Source organism: Spinacia oleracea, chromosome 3 (assembly GCF_020520425.1).
Source record: "Spinacia oleracea cultivar Varoflay chromosome 3, BTI_SOV_V1, whole genome shotgun sequence".
NCBI classification, from domain to species: domain Eukaryota; kingdom Viridiplantae; phylum Streptophyta; class Magnoliopsida; order Caryophyllales; family Amaranthaceae; genus Spinacia; species Spinacia oleracea.
Genome location: NC_079489.1, coordinates 14,918,093 through 14,934,470, shown reverse-complemented (window position 1 = coordinate 14,934,470; position 16,378 = coordinate 14,918,093). Strand labels below are relative to the sequence as shown.

The window sequence follows — 16,378 nt, the reverse complement described above, 5'->3', positions numbered from 1 at the left end:
GTCTGGCCATAATGCTATCTACATTGATGAGATATTATCAAAACTCTTAAAGAGTGATTTTGAAATGCCGTCTCAACCAGTAGTTTGAGTACTTGAGAATTATGAAATATACATATTAATTTATTCACGGCAGAATTCTTGTACACATACGAGTTGATTCATAATATAAGATAAGAATATGTAATGTCCTTGGCATTGAGTTTTATTTTATGGTCCAGAAGAACCATAAATTACATTTTTAGTTATATACCCTAAGTTGGACATTGACATATTATTTATCATTTATTGTCATGAAAGTATGACTAGAGAAATTTTGATCAACATTAATGATTACTAATACTTATGACCTCCAGAAGAAGGTTTACATATGTCCAATATGAAAGGATACATTTTGTAATATTATATGCAAGAATATATATTTATTTCAGGTATTATTTTCAAAAGTTTGGTGATATAAATACTCACCTAGTGCATACAAGTGAAGATTTGAAAATTCAAGTCCAATGGTGGAGAATCAAATTTCAAGGAGCTACATGTTGATACATTTGAAAAGTTATCAACAATATTATATTCATTGAACTTGAAGATCTCAAGTGATGTATTCATCAGGGGGAGAAAATACGCGTTGCACTTTTTTTCCCTTAACCATGGTTTTGTCCCATTGGGTTTTCCTGGTAAGGTTTTTAACGAGGCAACATCCCAAGCGTATTATGATGAGTGTTGTACTCTTTTCCTTCACTAAGTTTTTATCCCACAGGGTTTTCTTAGTAAGGTTTTTAATGAGGCATCATTTCATGTATATTACAGGGTCATTGTATTATTTTAGATAATGGACATCCAAGGGGGAGTGTTATAAATGTATTGTATTGTGGATGCCCATTATACCCCTAGCATCCTTATCCTATATAATACATGTATATGTACATATTATATTGATGGAATAAGATTATAACCGCCCGTTTTTTCTCTTCCTCTCTCTCCCTTTCTCTCTACTTTCATAACACTTTCCGATTTTTTGTTGTCAGTTTTCAAAATTAACATGATTACAATGGATATGACTATTTTTTAGTTGATAATTCAATCTAAATCATATGACTTACAAAGCCAAAAAACCAAAAACTGAAAACGAACGGTGATACCTAACGGGCCCTAAGGATACAAATGAATTCTAAAAGTGGCCAATACGTTGGGTGAAATATTTGAAGTTCTAAACCTGTAAAGTTTACCAGTTTGGAAAACATACTCCCTCAGTCCCTCTTCCGATATCAGCCATATGGAAGGATACCAGTTGACTAAAGCAGTCAAGTCAACGCCAAACTTAATTAAGAGAGTACTCACAATAAGTATAGTACATAACAATGAAGAAGGTTTATGGTACAATTGCGAAGCTCAAGCCAAAAAAAAACCTTTTATATTAGTACCATATTAGGAGCAGTTGCTCTCAAAGCCAGAATTAACAGAAACAAAACTAATTGTTGTGTTCCGAACATGATTAGCAAGAGGAAGCACTGCGTGAAATGCCTTTCCTAATTTCTTCCTTCGCCTAAAGATTATGCTTTAGCTTCTACAATCATCGGCTACACTAGACATCAGAATCTGTTATTTGTTGTCCTTGTTCTCAGCCGAGTTCACCTTACCAACAGTATCTTCAACAAATCATCATTTCAGATTTGCATAACCAAGCATCTTCAACACAGCCATTATCTTTCTGCACAGACGTCACTTTTAATAAACAACTAGAGTTATCATTTTTCTACATATTATCAACAGTATCTTCGACATGGCCATCACTTTTAGTAAACAAGTTCAGTCATCTGACCTCATGAAACACAAACTATAGCTCAAATATGTAGCAAGATTGTCAAGAATTTGGTGCTTCTCGGATGATAAGTCATACCGGTAGGGTTAAACTGTCACTCTTCAGTTAAATTTTTGTTGATAGCTGCTTCTTCTCTTCACTTGACTTTTCTGAAAGGACAAAAGAAAATCAAACATTTGTTTAGATCCCCTTTCTCATAGTAACAATAAAGAGAAAGATTAGATTCATTAGAAAAATAGCCTACCTTCTATTCCGTTTCATTCCATCTGTAAACATCGAATACAGAGCCGACAACAGTCCCCAGGATTGGGTTCGGATGGCAACATATTCACAGCATATTAAGGAAGGCAGTTTCCATATACACAATAATTAAACACCCTGTCATAATATGTTATAAATTCCCTAAAAGGAATATGTTGCTAGAAAAGGTTACTCCATTGTCATAATACTAAACCCCAATATACCTTATCACAGAAGGACAAAGAACACAAGACTTCTGAGTTATTATCCTGTGACCATATCCAGTTCATTTATCAATTCTTGGTAGAAACATCCAGATTTGCTGAATGATGTTCGAACTAAAATATCCCATGTGGTAATATTTGGAACAAATCCTTCATCCATCATCCTTTGAAGAAACTTGGTTGTATTATCTGTATCATTCCGTTTACAAAAGCCACGTATAAGACTAGTATAAGAAACAAAGTCTGGACGCCACTCTCCTGTCTTCTTCATTCCATCCATTAGTTGAATGGCTCTTTTGATGTCTCCATGCTGACAGTAAGCATCAATCAAAGTGTTGAAAGTAATAATATCAGGTTCCGTTCCTTTTCTCAACATTCTGCCTAACACCAGCATTGCCTCCTTAAACCTCCCCAGTTGACAAAATCCATACATAGTCGTATTGCACGTTGTTAGATTCCACTTGATCTCCACTTTTTCCATCTCCCTAAATATCCCAAAAGCCTCTTCGAAGCAATTTGATTTGAAAAGGCCATCCAAAATCTCATTAAACGTAGTTGTGTCAGGTAAGCAACCATATCTTCCCATTGAATTAAAAGCCTTCATAGCCCAATCAACTCGTCCACCATGGCATAGTCCTTTTATAAATGTGTTAAATGTAAAAGTATTAGGAGTGCACTTTTCCTGCATCATACTCTCAATAAGATCTTGAGCCTGATCAAACATTTCAACTCTACAAAGGGCATCCACCATGCATGTATATGCGACAACATTGGGTTGACATCCATTTCTTATCATCCGATTCCATATTTCAGATGCACCAATCAAATCCTTCAACTTTGCAAAACCATCTATAAGGGTACTATAGGTTGTTACATTTGGTAAGCGCCGCCTTTTCTCCATTTCTTGGAGAAGAGATACAGCTTCTACCATGGAACTATTTGAGCATAAACCATGTATTAAAATGTTATAAGCAACAGTATTTGGCACAACTCCCTTACTTACCATTCTGTTCCACACATCACAACCTTCATGAAGTCTCCCTCTAGAGAAAAAGCCCTTAATTAACGAAGAAAATGTATAAATGTTTGGTTCACATCCTCTTAAAAACATCTTCCCTAAAACAGCCATCGACAACTCGACCATCCCAGCATCAGATAGAGCGTTAATTACTATTGTATACGAAATATCATTAGCATCAACACCTTTTTCCACCATTTCATTCAACAAAGAAAATACCTCCACAAAGTTGCAATCTCTACAATATCCACTAATCAAAGCATTATATACCGGTACAACCGGTGCAAAAGAGTCAGCAAGCTCCTTAGCTTCCCTGACCTTCCCATTCTTACAAAGGGAGGATACAATCGTTGTATAGCTCACGTCATCCGGGGCACAACCCTTATTAGACATTTCCTTAAGCAATTTACGCGCACCATCTACTCGGCCATTTTTACACAATGCTTTCAAAAGCACATTATAAGTAAACACATTGGGCTCAACCCCATCTTTCTTCATATTGCTATACAGGGGATTAATCATCCTAAACCTATTCTCAGCAAGCAAAGCATCCAACACATGATTATAAATCTTAACCGTTGGCTTACAATCGAAATCCCGAATCCTATAAAACATTTTCAAAGCCTGCTCAGCTAAACCCATGACTTTATAATAATTAATCAAATCAACAAACAATTCCTCTGAGCAATTAACACCCTCTAATTTCATCTGTTGCATCAAATACTGAACCCCGTCTAAATCCCCATGTTTCCCAAGTTTTTGAACCATGATTCTGTAAGTTACAGGGGTGTGTCTGAAAGAATTTGAATTTGAAATATGCTTAAAATAGCTCAAAGCTGAGCTAATATCCGATTCTTTTCTCAAATTCTTCACTACTACATGTTCATCTAGATTGTTTTTGTTGGTTTCAAGGTAAGGTTTAAGATCAGGAATTGGGTTTCTTTTATTGAGAAGAAATGGGATTGAGGGTTTTTGAACTTTCAATAATAATGAACACCCATCTTTCAAATACATGGTTCTAATCAAATAATTGAATTCGGAAAAACAATTAAACAGAAATTTACAGGTGCCCAGAAATTGGTAAGAAGAAAAGTGAAAGATTGTTACCTCAAATTGATGGAAGTCGACAATGTTGGGTTTTCAATTGCTGGAAACTGGAGGAGGAGAGAAGGGGTAGGAATAAAAAAAAAACAAATTGATCACTTCACTCACTGGTTGTTTTGTTTCCTCAAAGGGTGAGGACTGAGGAGAAAACAAGTTCTATTCAATTAGCCAAATTGGTTTTAAAAAAAATGTAACCAAAAGGTGTTACATGTACACTAAATTTATTGTACATCAAAATAACTTTATTTTGTCTAATTTGTTTTTGTAACGCTTATCTAATTTTTGGAACTTTAACCTAACTTTTATATTATATAAAAAAGTTGATAGGTAAATATTTTAAAGGGTTAAATGATTAATTTTATACATTATTAGTGATTCTGAAGAAATAAAATTTATTAAAATAAAAAATTTACCACAAAAAAATTGATAACTTTTTAGTATATTGATAACTTTTTAGTATTTGAAGTTAACTTTTACTCCGTTATACAGTATTTATTGTTAGTGGGTGTACGAGACATTTTACTTTAGGAGGGGGGGGGGGGGGGGGGGCAATCGTGTAAGACTTATTTATCTCAAAATTAATTATACATTTCATTGCACATAATATTTCAAATAGTTAAGTACTACGGAGTATTCCTTATCTCAAAATTAATTATATCGCACATAATATTCAAAAACTTAAGTAATACGGAGTATTACTTTTCATTACTTTTAAAACTATTTTTTAACTGTAATCAAACGAGGGTCATGGCCTCTGCCAGCCCCCGGCCCCTTGGTTCCGCCTGTTGTAAATATTGGGTTTTCAAGAAAAGATACTAGAATATGAATACGAACGAGTTTAGGAAATCGTTTGTAATAGCCACCCCGAAATCTTACTTTCAGCCTGATTTAATTAATCTAAATGAGCTTAGTACATAATACATGTTAATATTGCACCTAATTTATTTAGTTTGTTTATTTATTTATTTATTTTTACTTCTCTTCTATAAACACAAGTTTAGTGGGGACTCATTAGAGGATGATCATTAAAAAAATTGGGGTTAATCATTTGAGATTATATAGATATAAGTATATTATTTTCTTAATTATATTTTGTTCTTTTATGTTTAGAATGGGTAATTTAGGAGTTTTATGAAAGGGGACAAATATATTCTAGGAAATAGAGTTATCATCAATTTAAGTCAATAAAAAAAAAATATGATTTTTGGATTGGAGAATTATGTAAATAGCTTTGGATTAAGTAATCATATGACCAAGGGGCAAGCTTGGGATTTAACTAAGTTGGTCACCCCACCAACTACCCCAAAAATAAAATCATATGACCAAGGGCCATTCCACTACTCTCTTCCTCTCATTCCCGTAAAACCCTCAAGGAACAAAAAAAAAAATGAAGAACACCATTCTCTAATAGTGTACTCCTCCTCTTCTCTCTAATTTTTCTTCCATTTTCCTTCACCCAATTTAACATGCAATTTAATATTTATACTCACTGATATTTATACTAGGGTTAGGAAGCAAGAAAATCGGAAAAGAAGTGCTAGAGCAGCCCCGAATTGGTGAAGAATCTAAGCAATTGGTAAGTCAGATTTTTTTTTTTTTGGGTTTTTTTTTTGGGTTTTTATTGGATTTTTATTGAAGGAATGAAATGGTATTAACTTGAACATTTTTGGGTAATGATAGGGCCATCAAATTGAAGTATAGGAGAAGATCTATTGAAGTCAACTAGGGATTAAGGTACACAAGAGCTACTACTAATGTTTTCATGTTTTAATTGGTGTGAGATCATGAGATGAGTAATTTTTTGTTACATGCATGTGTGATTTGATGACTTAAACTATGTTTTTCTCAAGTTTGTTGAACAATCTATTGGTGATTTGAATTTATGGAATGAGTTATGATGTTGTAATGAGATTGATGGAGTTGTTGATTGTTGGGTAGATTGTTAAATGTTTTAATTCGTTTTTTTTGGTTCTAATTCCAATCCCGTAACTTGCTGGACCAGTTATTTTAAATCGCAATTTACTTAATTTCTGAGCGTTTTTAGCCAAAATGCTATTTCACAAAAGTTGTTCAGATTGAAATTTTCTTGAGGATAGGCTTAAGAAATTCACGATTTGGATTTAATATGAAGAAGTTATGTCTCAAAAATGTTTCTGCTCATACATTTTATTTTGTCTTCCAAAATTAACTTTTGAAAATTGATTATTAATTAAGCTACTGATTTCCATGTTTGGAAATGAAACCAACCAGGTTTTATTCTATTTACTAGACAAAATAAAAGTAATTTGACCTAAGGTTTTAAAATAAATATTTACTTATCTACTTTTGAATTCTTAACTATATGAACACCAAGGAGGATGGTTTAATTTTATTTTATTTTATCTTTTACTTGAAATTCTCTAGTCTATTTTTGAAAGAAAGAAAAAAAATATAAATATGAGACTATATCTTACCTATGGGACTTCAAAAAAAGAAAAAGAAAAAGGGAGAATAATAAATATTCGTTGGAAAGAGAGTGCAAGTTCTTTTCATATACACTAATTAATTGTTTTATTTTTCCCATTTTAAATATTGTGATACCTTAGGTGTGTTCCCGTTTTCGATCTTACTATATATATATATATATATATATATATATATATACTTTGTTTACATAATCATTTTGGGGGAAAGTAGCTATGTATGTGTTGCGTGGTGCTCACATACATTAGTGACGAACAACATTTGTATTGAGCGTGGTGCTCATTTATATTAGGGCGTGGTACCCTTAGGACGCGTCCTAAAGTCTTGCAAGCACATAGTAATAGGAGGGTGACGACCCCCACCGTTTAGAGACAGTCGGTTGTGGTAACCCCTCTCTAATCGTGTTCACTTTCCCCAAATAAAGCTAAATAAAAGTGTTTATGTTTATATTGAGAGTTATTGTCTTAAGATGTAAATTCAATCTTATGTTCAGACACCTATTATTGTTTTATTAAAACCTTGTGTACTCAGCTTATGTTGATCCGTGATTTTTTTTTTTTTCCTTGAATCTGTCCCGGTGGGGCAGTTGGCTGTGATTATGCAGGTGATTACTGATGTCATAAAACACTAATGTTGGGTGAATGAAGTGTAGATAACTTTTGCTACTAATATGTGTAACATGACTTGTATTTGTGGTAGTATCTATTTCCGGCTTGGTAGTGTTTTGGAAGATCCTTGACTTACTTTTGGACTTATTTGTATAATATTAGTTTATATCTGTTAAGTTGTATTTAAATTTTCCAACAACACTTTAAATTTGCATTTATTCCCACCCCTAAGCCCTCGCTTAGGGTCAAATCCAAGTAATAGCTCGTCTGATCCTCCCGGGCTTCCGCGTTAGACTATTATTCCAATTTTTAAGCAGGTGTTTTGAGCGGGCTATTACATCGTTGTGCCATGGTAAGCAAACCACTGCCTTGAAAACGAGATTCGGTGCAACCGGGGTGCATAATTGTATTCACCGATTCGTTCACACACACACACACACACAAATGAGAAGGGAGCTTAAAATGAGAAGAATGAGAAGCAATCTTGTGCGTTCGATGTGATCAGATCTAACAGCTCGCAAACGTTTACCTACCGCGTTTAGTAATGGCAAAATTGTAAATATTTCCAAAAAAAAAGAACCCTTTCTCTCGTTTCTCTCTCCTCGTGCTTCAGTCTCATAGTCTCATGAACTCCTTATTCTCTGCTCTCCTTCGTGATTCTCTCTCCTCACCGCTACCACTCCTCACCTGCTACAACCACTGCACCGCCACCATCTCCACACTGCCATAATTACGCGTCATCTCCTCTGCTACAATTGGTAAGTTTAATTCTTTGTTGATTTATGTAAATAGGTTTTGCAGTTGATTAGTGATTCCTAATGGTATATAGTGATTTTCAGCTTTGATTTGATCGATGTTCTTCATGCGGAAAATACTGCAATACTCAATTAATCACTTGAATCTACAATAATTGAGCTTAAAATTGAAGGTAAACGTTCCTAATTGTCCAATTAGTTTCTAGGTTTTCAATTTCCTTAATGTTCATTGCCTTTTTAATTTGATTTTCGCATACTGCTTGAATTTAATGGTTTTTCATGATTCATTTCTACGTCTCCAAGTTTTTGTATGTTATTATATGTACTTGTTATTTGTGATTAGGAAGGAATTGAAGAAATTGTGAAAAGTTTCATTCGTATTTGTTGTCCTTTAGGTTATCATTCATAATTGTTATTTGTGATTCAGGAGGAATTGAAGAAATTATAGTCGAACATTAGTTTAATCAAACTGAGTAGTTGCATTAATAAAAAAAACCAACCAGTAATTTTTCACATTATGATTTTTAAATGAACATAATTATAATCAATAATCTGCTGATCAAGATGACTGGAAACGAGGAAAGAAAGACAGCTGGTGATTATTAATTCTTAAGTATAATTGACAGACTTCCATAGTTGATCACTTGATCCCTTAATGGTCAATTATTGGATATTCTTGCAGGATCACCTTTGTAAACAACTATAAGAATCCCCTGTCATATAGAAGAGTGAATCCTTTTTAACACAACTAAAAGATTGGAGTAATAGTCGAATCCTCGAACCTTGGTGTTTTTTAGTTAGAAAGTTCGTTGAATACACCTACGATACTTTAAATAACAATGAATTTCCGCACTGTAGGTGGAATACCTCAATTTTGCCTGTATTAATAAATATATTGTATTATATTTATAAAACATTTTTATGATTTTTAGAATTTAAATCGCATTCAAATATTATTTAAATGTATTTTTAATTAATTAGAATATTTATTATTTTAATTAATTATGAAACAAATTTATTATTTTAAACGGGGAATTTATTGGGTTTCGATTTGAATTAATTCTAAACCCAACTCGTTTTAACAGTTGAGCCTAACTAAAAATTCTAATTGCAATTCCTAATTCAAACTCGATCATCAAAGCAAGCCCAATATCTAATTTCCTAAGCCTAGCCCATTAGGGATTGGGGGAAGCCTATAAATACTCCACTTGAATTCAATTTATCCCCACTTCATTAAACCCTCATTAATTTTCTCTCTCTCTCTCTCTCTCTCTCTCTCTCTCCCCCTCACACCCGACTCTCCCTCTCTCTCTCTCTTTGCTCTCGTCCGCACAACCCCAGCCGAGTGTTGCCCTCGTCGCTGTCTTGTGCCCAGCGCCCACGAGCACTCCTTGCTCCTCCTCCTCTTCGTTGCTGCACTCTCGTGCCCAGCCACACGGGAGCATCTCTCGTTGTCTCTCTCTCACCCGCATACTCGTGCACGACTAAAATTATACGAGTATTAAAAATATATATTACGTATAAATTTAAATATGATACGATTTTCACTATCGTTTTATTTTATTTTTCAAAAGGAAAGATACACAAAAGTTAGGATAGTCTTCTCTAAAAATTATATCCTTACTTATCTAAGGAAATAAAATAAGAAAATGTCACTAGTAGAAAAATATTGATTTGCTGCCATGACTTAGCGGCGTTAATTTTAGAACGCCTCTAACTAAATGACAAAATAGATGAATTAGGTGAAAAAAACTTGCTTTGCAGCGTTATCTTGAATTATGACGCCTCAAACCATTTTAGTTTGCGGCGTCATCACGTTTAACGTCGCAAAGTGTTGTCCCCATACTTCTCTTATTCACCCGCGTTTAGCTTCTTTCTTTTGCTTCTCGTCCTTTCACAAAACCACATTGTTCTTCCTTCAACCTCATCTCCAGCATCGCCGTCTGTCCTTCGCCTCATCTCCACCACCGAATTCACCGAGAAAGTGAAGCTCATATTCATCTCCACCGTCACTGTCTGTCCTTCGACCTCATCTCCACCACTGCCGTTCTTACTTAAGGTAAATTATGCTTCCACTGACTCCTCCTCATCCTTGCCGTTTTTTTTGGTTCAATTACTCTATTCCCCTCGTTTCAGTCTCTCAATTAACATGAATTGTGTATGAGTTATCGAATCTCTCTTGCTCTCTCCTCTCCTCTCCTCTCTCCACCGAAAATGTAAACCCTAATTATCAAATTCAAATTTTGTCTTAGAAGAACCTTAAAATTGCTTTGAATTTGAGGTAAGCTAATGTCGTATGTCTAATTTATTTTGCAAATTTGATGTTTAGATGAGGTGCTTCGAAGAAAGAAGTTCACAAATTTGAGAAAAACACAAGTTTTATTACAGTAAGACATATTTTTTCTTGCTGAAATTCTACTTAATTTTGTGAGTTTTACTTTAATTGTTGAATTGTCAATTTCAAATCCCTAATTTCACAATCAAAAACTCAAAATTCCGTAATCACAACCAACCAATGTCTTGAATTATGGATGTGAATATTGTTGAATTGAGAAGCAATTGTAGAAAAAGTAATCGAATTTCAATTGATGAGCTGTTCGATGAAATTCCTGTTTCAGAAGTAATCGAATTTCTCGAATTTATTCCAAATTGCATTCACTCACTTATTTTAATACTTGATTCTTCTTTATTTTGAGTATTGAGGGTGTAAATTATATATATATATATATATATATATATATATATATATATATATATATATATATATATATATATATATATATATATATATATATATATATATATATATATATATATATATATATATATATATATATATATATATATATATTGAAGGGGCTGAGGCCTTGGAGGTATGAATTGAAGAGTAGGCCAGAAGAGTGCAGCATTTTTCTAGGTTTGTTTGGAAATCCCTGCTTGAATTATGTATTGAGTGATAACTAATTACTTACTGTTTCGCTGGTAAATTTGTTCCCCTAAGGTGATTTGTTAGCGGTAAGATTTTCAGCATTGAGTAAAACTGATATGTTAGTGGGAAAAGATGGGAGATAGATTCTCGGTTATCTATTCTAGGAGTAAGGCTTTGGTTTGGTTGTTGTAGTCTTAATTGCAAGACAAGTCTCAGTTGAGTGTTGATGTAACCTGATAATGTCTACAAGTTGAGAGCTTGTAACATTCTCATATCCTTTAATTGAAATGGAACTCTGAGTCCGATCTCTGTTGCTTTCTGCTACCAACTAGCATGTTTGATTGACCTTAGTATGAATCTGTTCTAAGCAACTTTAATTTGGTGGAGCTTATATCATATGGTGTCTTTCCAAATTTCATTTGTTCACTTATGAGCTATTTGTTCACTTTAATTTCTGTTTTGCAGGGCTTTGATGATAATGTTCAGCAGGCTGATGTTTGTATAAACAATGATTCCCTCTTTTTTTTTTGTTTCTCTACACCCCCAGCAGGCTGTAGGCTGTTATGATTACATTGAATGAGATAAAATGCAACATTCCTCCAGGACAGTGTAGAACAGTTTCATTTCACATGGAAATTTGAAATTATCTTGTTTCTGGTTGTATCCACTTGAGGAAGCACTAGAACAAACACCTCTAATAATATATGGCTTGAGCCCTTTACCTGAGAGGTTAGTTATTTTGTAACCTTATTTTCTTTTGCTGATATATTTTCCACATTTTATGGGAAAGCTTGCGAAGTTAACTTCTCGTTCCGTTAATTTCTTATACACAAACTTGCAACTGAATATTTCGACTTCTTTTTTACAAGGTTTTTTTTACTTATTACTGTCACATTTGGTCACTTGGGATTTGATTATTTCTTTGCCATAAGAGAAAGAGTGCAATAAGACGACAAAAGAAAGTGAAGGGATATGACCTATCCCACCCAAATGAGTTCTTGCCTGAGCTGAAAGAAGAACAACAGCTTGCTCTTCCACCTAACGAAAGTGAACTGCAAATCCAGACAAAACCTATTGTAAGGGCTACTTTAAAATTTTCATATTTCATCTTCGTCTTTTTAATTTTAGTTGATAAACTTGATTGTTGATGTTTCAAATGTGGGGTTTACATGTCGTACCAGTTTGTGATATGTTACACGGGGATGCTGCTGTTTTATGGTGTTGATTTGTGTGTTGGTATGTATATGCTGGTATGCAGTTAGGTGTTATGCATAATGGTTGATGTGTGTTCTGTTTGTATAGTCCAATTTTGTATAGTTCAGTTCTATTTCGTGAATTTCAGTTAAGCATATAAACAACCTGTCATATAAATTTGGTTATGTTTTGGTTTTGTCTGTTCTGTTTGCTTTTGTTCTGTTTTGGTTCAGTTACTTTGCTTATAAATTTATTCTGCTTTTGGAACTCTAGCATGACTTTAATACATTTGCAAGTGTTGTTATAAGTGCCTGCATTGCTTTCATATCAAAATCACTATTATAAGGTAGACACCACTTGAAGTAACCTGATCAAGGCTCTGGTTTTGCATGCTGGTAGTCCATGCCAAAGCTGTCTAAAACTGCAGTTTTGATGAGGTGGAGACTTCAGATTATCAAATTGGTAGCAACTCGCTTTGGGTATTGGCATTAGAACTGGGAAGCTATGTGATATCCTATTGAGTCCCTTTTTCTTTTTCATGCTTTCCAGTATTTACGGAGCTTTGTACCATTTTCTGCAGGTACAAATGGAAGTGTTTCTTTTGACCCATCTCTTGATATAAGAAGACAGAAGAACGACACCACGCTGTCAAACTTAGGATCTGTGAAGGATAACAAAAGACAAGATCTTAACTGTGCTGTGAAGGAATACTTACTCTTGGCAGGGTATCGTCTGACTGCAATGACATTCTATGAAGAGGTAATGTAAAATTCAAGATATTTCTTCGTGATTTCTTCAAGAAAAGAAGTAGTTGGCCAAATATATTTCTTCTTGATTTCCAGTATAGCATAAGATGAATATATTTTCTTTTGCGTCACAAGAACCTAAAATTTTATCCTACAGATTCGTAAAAATCCTACAAAATTATCTTGAATTTTCCCCTATGAATGTAACAGATGCCTATTGTAGAGGGAGGGTTGTGGTTTTGACACTGAACTGAAGTACTGAACTTAACTTAATTGTAGCTGACCCTTTAGATATTATAATTGACCGACTTTGAATTGTCATTATAAGTTTGGCTTAAGCAATATTGTCCTCAAAACTGCAGGTTATGGATCAGGAAAATAGATACACCATGTAACTTTGTTGCCTTGTTTCATGGAATGCATATGTATGATTGTGTGATGCTATCACTGCCTTACTTGGTAGCTTCAACTTGCCACTCAGTACTTCGGATCTTGCCGCCGCCAAACTAATAAGGTAAAACCCTTGCCTTTCCTTTCCTATCCTTCAGTTGTCTTCTTCGATCTTGCCTTTCTTTTGAGTGCTTGTATCCTTCTCCCTTCTCCATTCTCCCTTCTACCTTCTTCTTTCATTCTTATTTCACCACCGAGTATCTCCTCTTTAATAGATTTTGGGACTGATCTCCACCGTCGTCGTCTCACTAAAGGCTACAGATCGACTCATCTCGACCGCGAATCACAAAACTCTTCAGACTCGTATCCACCGTGTCGTCTCACTAAAGGCTACGTGTACTTGAAAAATTAGTATGTGTCACTCCTCCTTCGTCCTCCTTGTCGTTTTGTCTATTTGAATTACGGTCATATTTTGACTGTTATAGTCGTTTTGTCTATATGTGCTTGCTATTTGCTAGTATCATAGTTGAGTAATTCTGTAGTAAATATAGTTGTCGTTTGATCGAATAGATCCTATATTGTTATAAGTGAAATAAACCCTTATCAATTGTCAAATCTGTGGCACATATCCATTTGTTGCTATGACTAGTGCAGAATTCTGCACCATTCTTGGATGAGTTACTGGTCACATAATATCGAGGGTGTCAGCTTTTTGAGATGATCCTAATTATCCTATAGAGTACAGACTGAAGCTAGTATATCAATGGGTACGGTGATCTGATTCCTTTTAGTATACACTGCTATAATTTTAAGTGTTTGACCTTGATGCAATCAGATTGGTTGCTTTGTTTTTTGGTAACTTCTGTTTTGGACTTTAATAGAAAAGCTCCCTTTGCCTTTTGACTTAGCGGGCTGGTTCTGATTGAAGTTGTTGCATAACTGTTGTGCATGCTCTGCCTTGATTGCTTAGCTTGATTAGGAATTGCAGGCTTGTGGGCTGATGTGGCATGTTGAATTGTTGCATATACTCCAACACTAATGCTGCATCACTCAGTGTGTGTTCTACCCTTGTTTTAGGAAATATTCTCTCCGTGGATTAATAAGGATCCACAGAATACAGAAGTTGGAGGTGAATTATTTTCGACGCCATTGACCTGAAACACCATCTAGGGGATCATACTTATGTCTCAGTAACTGATAGTGGTTACTGGCAGGTCAGTAAAGCTTTTAATTTACGAACTTGATATCTCCTTTTTGTAGCTTCCAATACATGAAACTTGAATCATGCATGATCTTGCTGTTGTGTTAACAGATAGAGCTAGAAGGTCTTGACATTGCAAACAGTTCAACAGGTAAAGTCCCTGACTGCACATTCTCTATATATGTTGAAAGTATTTTTCATACTATTACAATGATAAGTGGAAAGCAGGATTCAAATTTCCTTACAATTTACAGGTCACTGTTCGGCAGAATACTGCATCATGTGAAGAGATGGCTACAACAATGTCTACGGCAGAATCTGTAGCTCTTAAAGGACTACCTCAATGCATTGTTACTGTGATAGCTGAGGTCTGATACCTGATCCATGATTAAAATTCTATTTTCAAACTTTAAGGGGGGCTTTACTTCATGAACTTGATAGATTTAAATACATACTTATTTCGTAGTTCAAATGTTCAATGTGGCTTTATTTTCTAGTTTGCCAGATTCAGCAAGACTTTGATATTATACTGGAGCCATGTCCCATGTTTGCTGAAGCCATCCTTCAAGTAAGAATCAGTACCCTGGGGTGCTCCTAATAAGCTTCTTGGAGCTGATGGCAGCTGGATAAGGTATGGATGACTTCATGCTATATTTTAGAGCATTTTTTCTCTCTGAACAAGACATTCACTTAGATTAATTTTTTGAAACTCATTATTATGGTGACCTTTAATTTGTCAGGCGTACATTAAAAAAATTACAAAATATATTTATCAGCCGTAAGAAATGTTACTGGTGTATAACCTTGAATTATATCTGTTAAACACACAACATACATCTGATTGGATGCATCCCATTGTAACTTTATATGGTATTGTGACTAACTGATTTCAAGTTGTTGGCCCTCTTGTATTTTTTTAGTTATGGCTTTCAGGCAAACATCTTTCCGAGTTGCCTTCCTTCTTCTACCTGTGTTTAGTTAGTGTCCTTTTCCAGTCCGTTTCCTGTCTACCTCCCCTCATTCTCTCCCCTCCCCCATGTTACTTGTCATCTACTATGTACTATGCTACTTTAAGAAATACGAAATCTATATGCAATAACAAGCATTTTCACACGCTCCTTGGATTAACAGGCACTGTGTCATGTTCCTGAGTGGCTGACCTCATGAGATAATAAAATCAACCTTCAGAAGTGACAGAGATGCCAGCTGCTCCTGTACACCCTTTCCACTCCAAGATGAACATTCGAAGAGGGGTACTAGAAGAAGAATGTGCAGACATAATGCAGCACTTCTCCCGACTCAAAAGGAGGAAGGCAAAGGAAAAGGAAAAGGAAAAGGATATATCGTCATCTGATGAATCAGGCCAACGGTTTAGGTTTGCTTGAAAGGTTGAACCTGATTTATATTCTTGTCTGAAGATATTGGGATTATGTGTGTCTGCTATATAAGTTGTCAAATGTTTTCGGTTTCGCGTGGAAAATATCAAATGTCTGCTATATAAGGTAGCTTATTGAATGTTTGGCACGGCAGTTAACCTGTCCTATCACTATTTAGGTGGTTTGTTTTTGTAAACATATGATGGTTGATTTATATGTGAAAATCAAAGTTTCTTGGAAGTTATTGGTGGTTGATGATATTTTTGGACATTGTATAAATATGGCGTGAGTACAGGTTCTATATTTTTTGG

At 34.7% G+C, this 16,378-nt stretch overlaps 1 protein-coding gene and 1 long non-coding RNA gene across 9 annotated transcripts; one reads left to right on the top strand and one right to left on the bottom strand.

Moving 5' to 3' along the window:
• Positions 1-1,301: 1,301 nt before the first annotated feature.
• On the bottom strand, positions 1,302-4,549 carry LOC110797449 (pentatricopeptide repeat-containing protein At3g48810). 3 transcript variants are annotated; one of them, XM_022002564.2, is made up of 3 exons: positions 2,064-4,549; positions 1,820-1,968; positions 1,302-1,708 (listed from the first exon to the last, which is right to left on the bottom strand). In XM_022002564.2, the coding sequence occupies exon 1, from the start codon at positions 4,313-4,315 to the stop codon at positions 2,324-2,326; it is 1,992 nt and encodes a 663-aa protein (XP_021858256.2). In that variant the 5' UTR covers positions 4,316-4,549; the 3' UTR covers positions 1,302-1,708; positions 1,820-1,968; positions 2,064-2,323. The 3 variants fall into 3 exon arrangements, with proteins under 3 accessions (XP_021858256.2, XP_021858257.2, XP_021858255.2); XM_022002565.2 differs by having other exon boundaries at positions 1,898-1,968; XM_022002563.2 differs by having other exon boundaries at positions 1,302-1,968.
• Positions 4,550-5,725: 1,176 nt separating this feature from the next.
• Positions 5,726-16,307, top strand: LOC110783849 (uncharacterized). Of its 6 annotated transcripts, none has more exons than XR_008929992.1 (15): positions 5,726-5,817; positions 5,911-5,981; positions 6,086-6,139; positions 7,455-8,234; positions 8,316-8,404; positions 10,561-10,618; positions 11,626-12,236; positions 12,935-13,113; positions 13,463-13,614; positions 13,766-13,901; positions 14,568-14,704; positions 14,803-14,842; positions 14,946-15,059; positions 15,189-15,322; positions 15,823-16,307. It is a non-coding gene; the product is annotated as an uncharacterized lncRNA (long non-coding RNA). The 6 variants fall into 6 exon arrangements; XR_008929987.1 differs by lacking the exon at positions 10,561-10,618 and having other exon boundaries at positions 5,727-5,817; positions 11,626-11,889; positions 12,030-12,236; XR_008929989.1 differs by lacking the exon at positions 10,561-10,618 and having other exon boundaries at positions 7,473-8,234.
• The last annotated feature ends 71 nt before the right edge of the window (positions 16,308-16,378 follow it).

Excerpts from the sequence above, each read along its gene's own strand:
- LOC110797449 (XM_022002563.2), bottom strand. The coding sequence starts at position 4,315 with ATGTATTTGAAAGATGGGTGTTCATTATTATTGAAAGTTCAAAAACCC.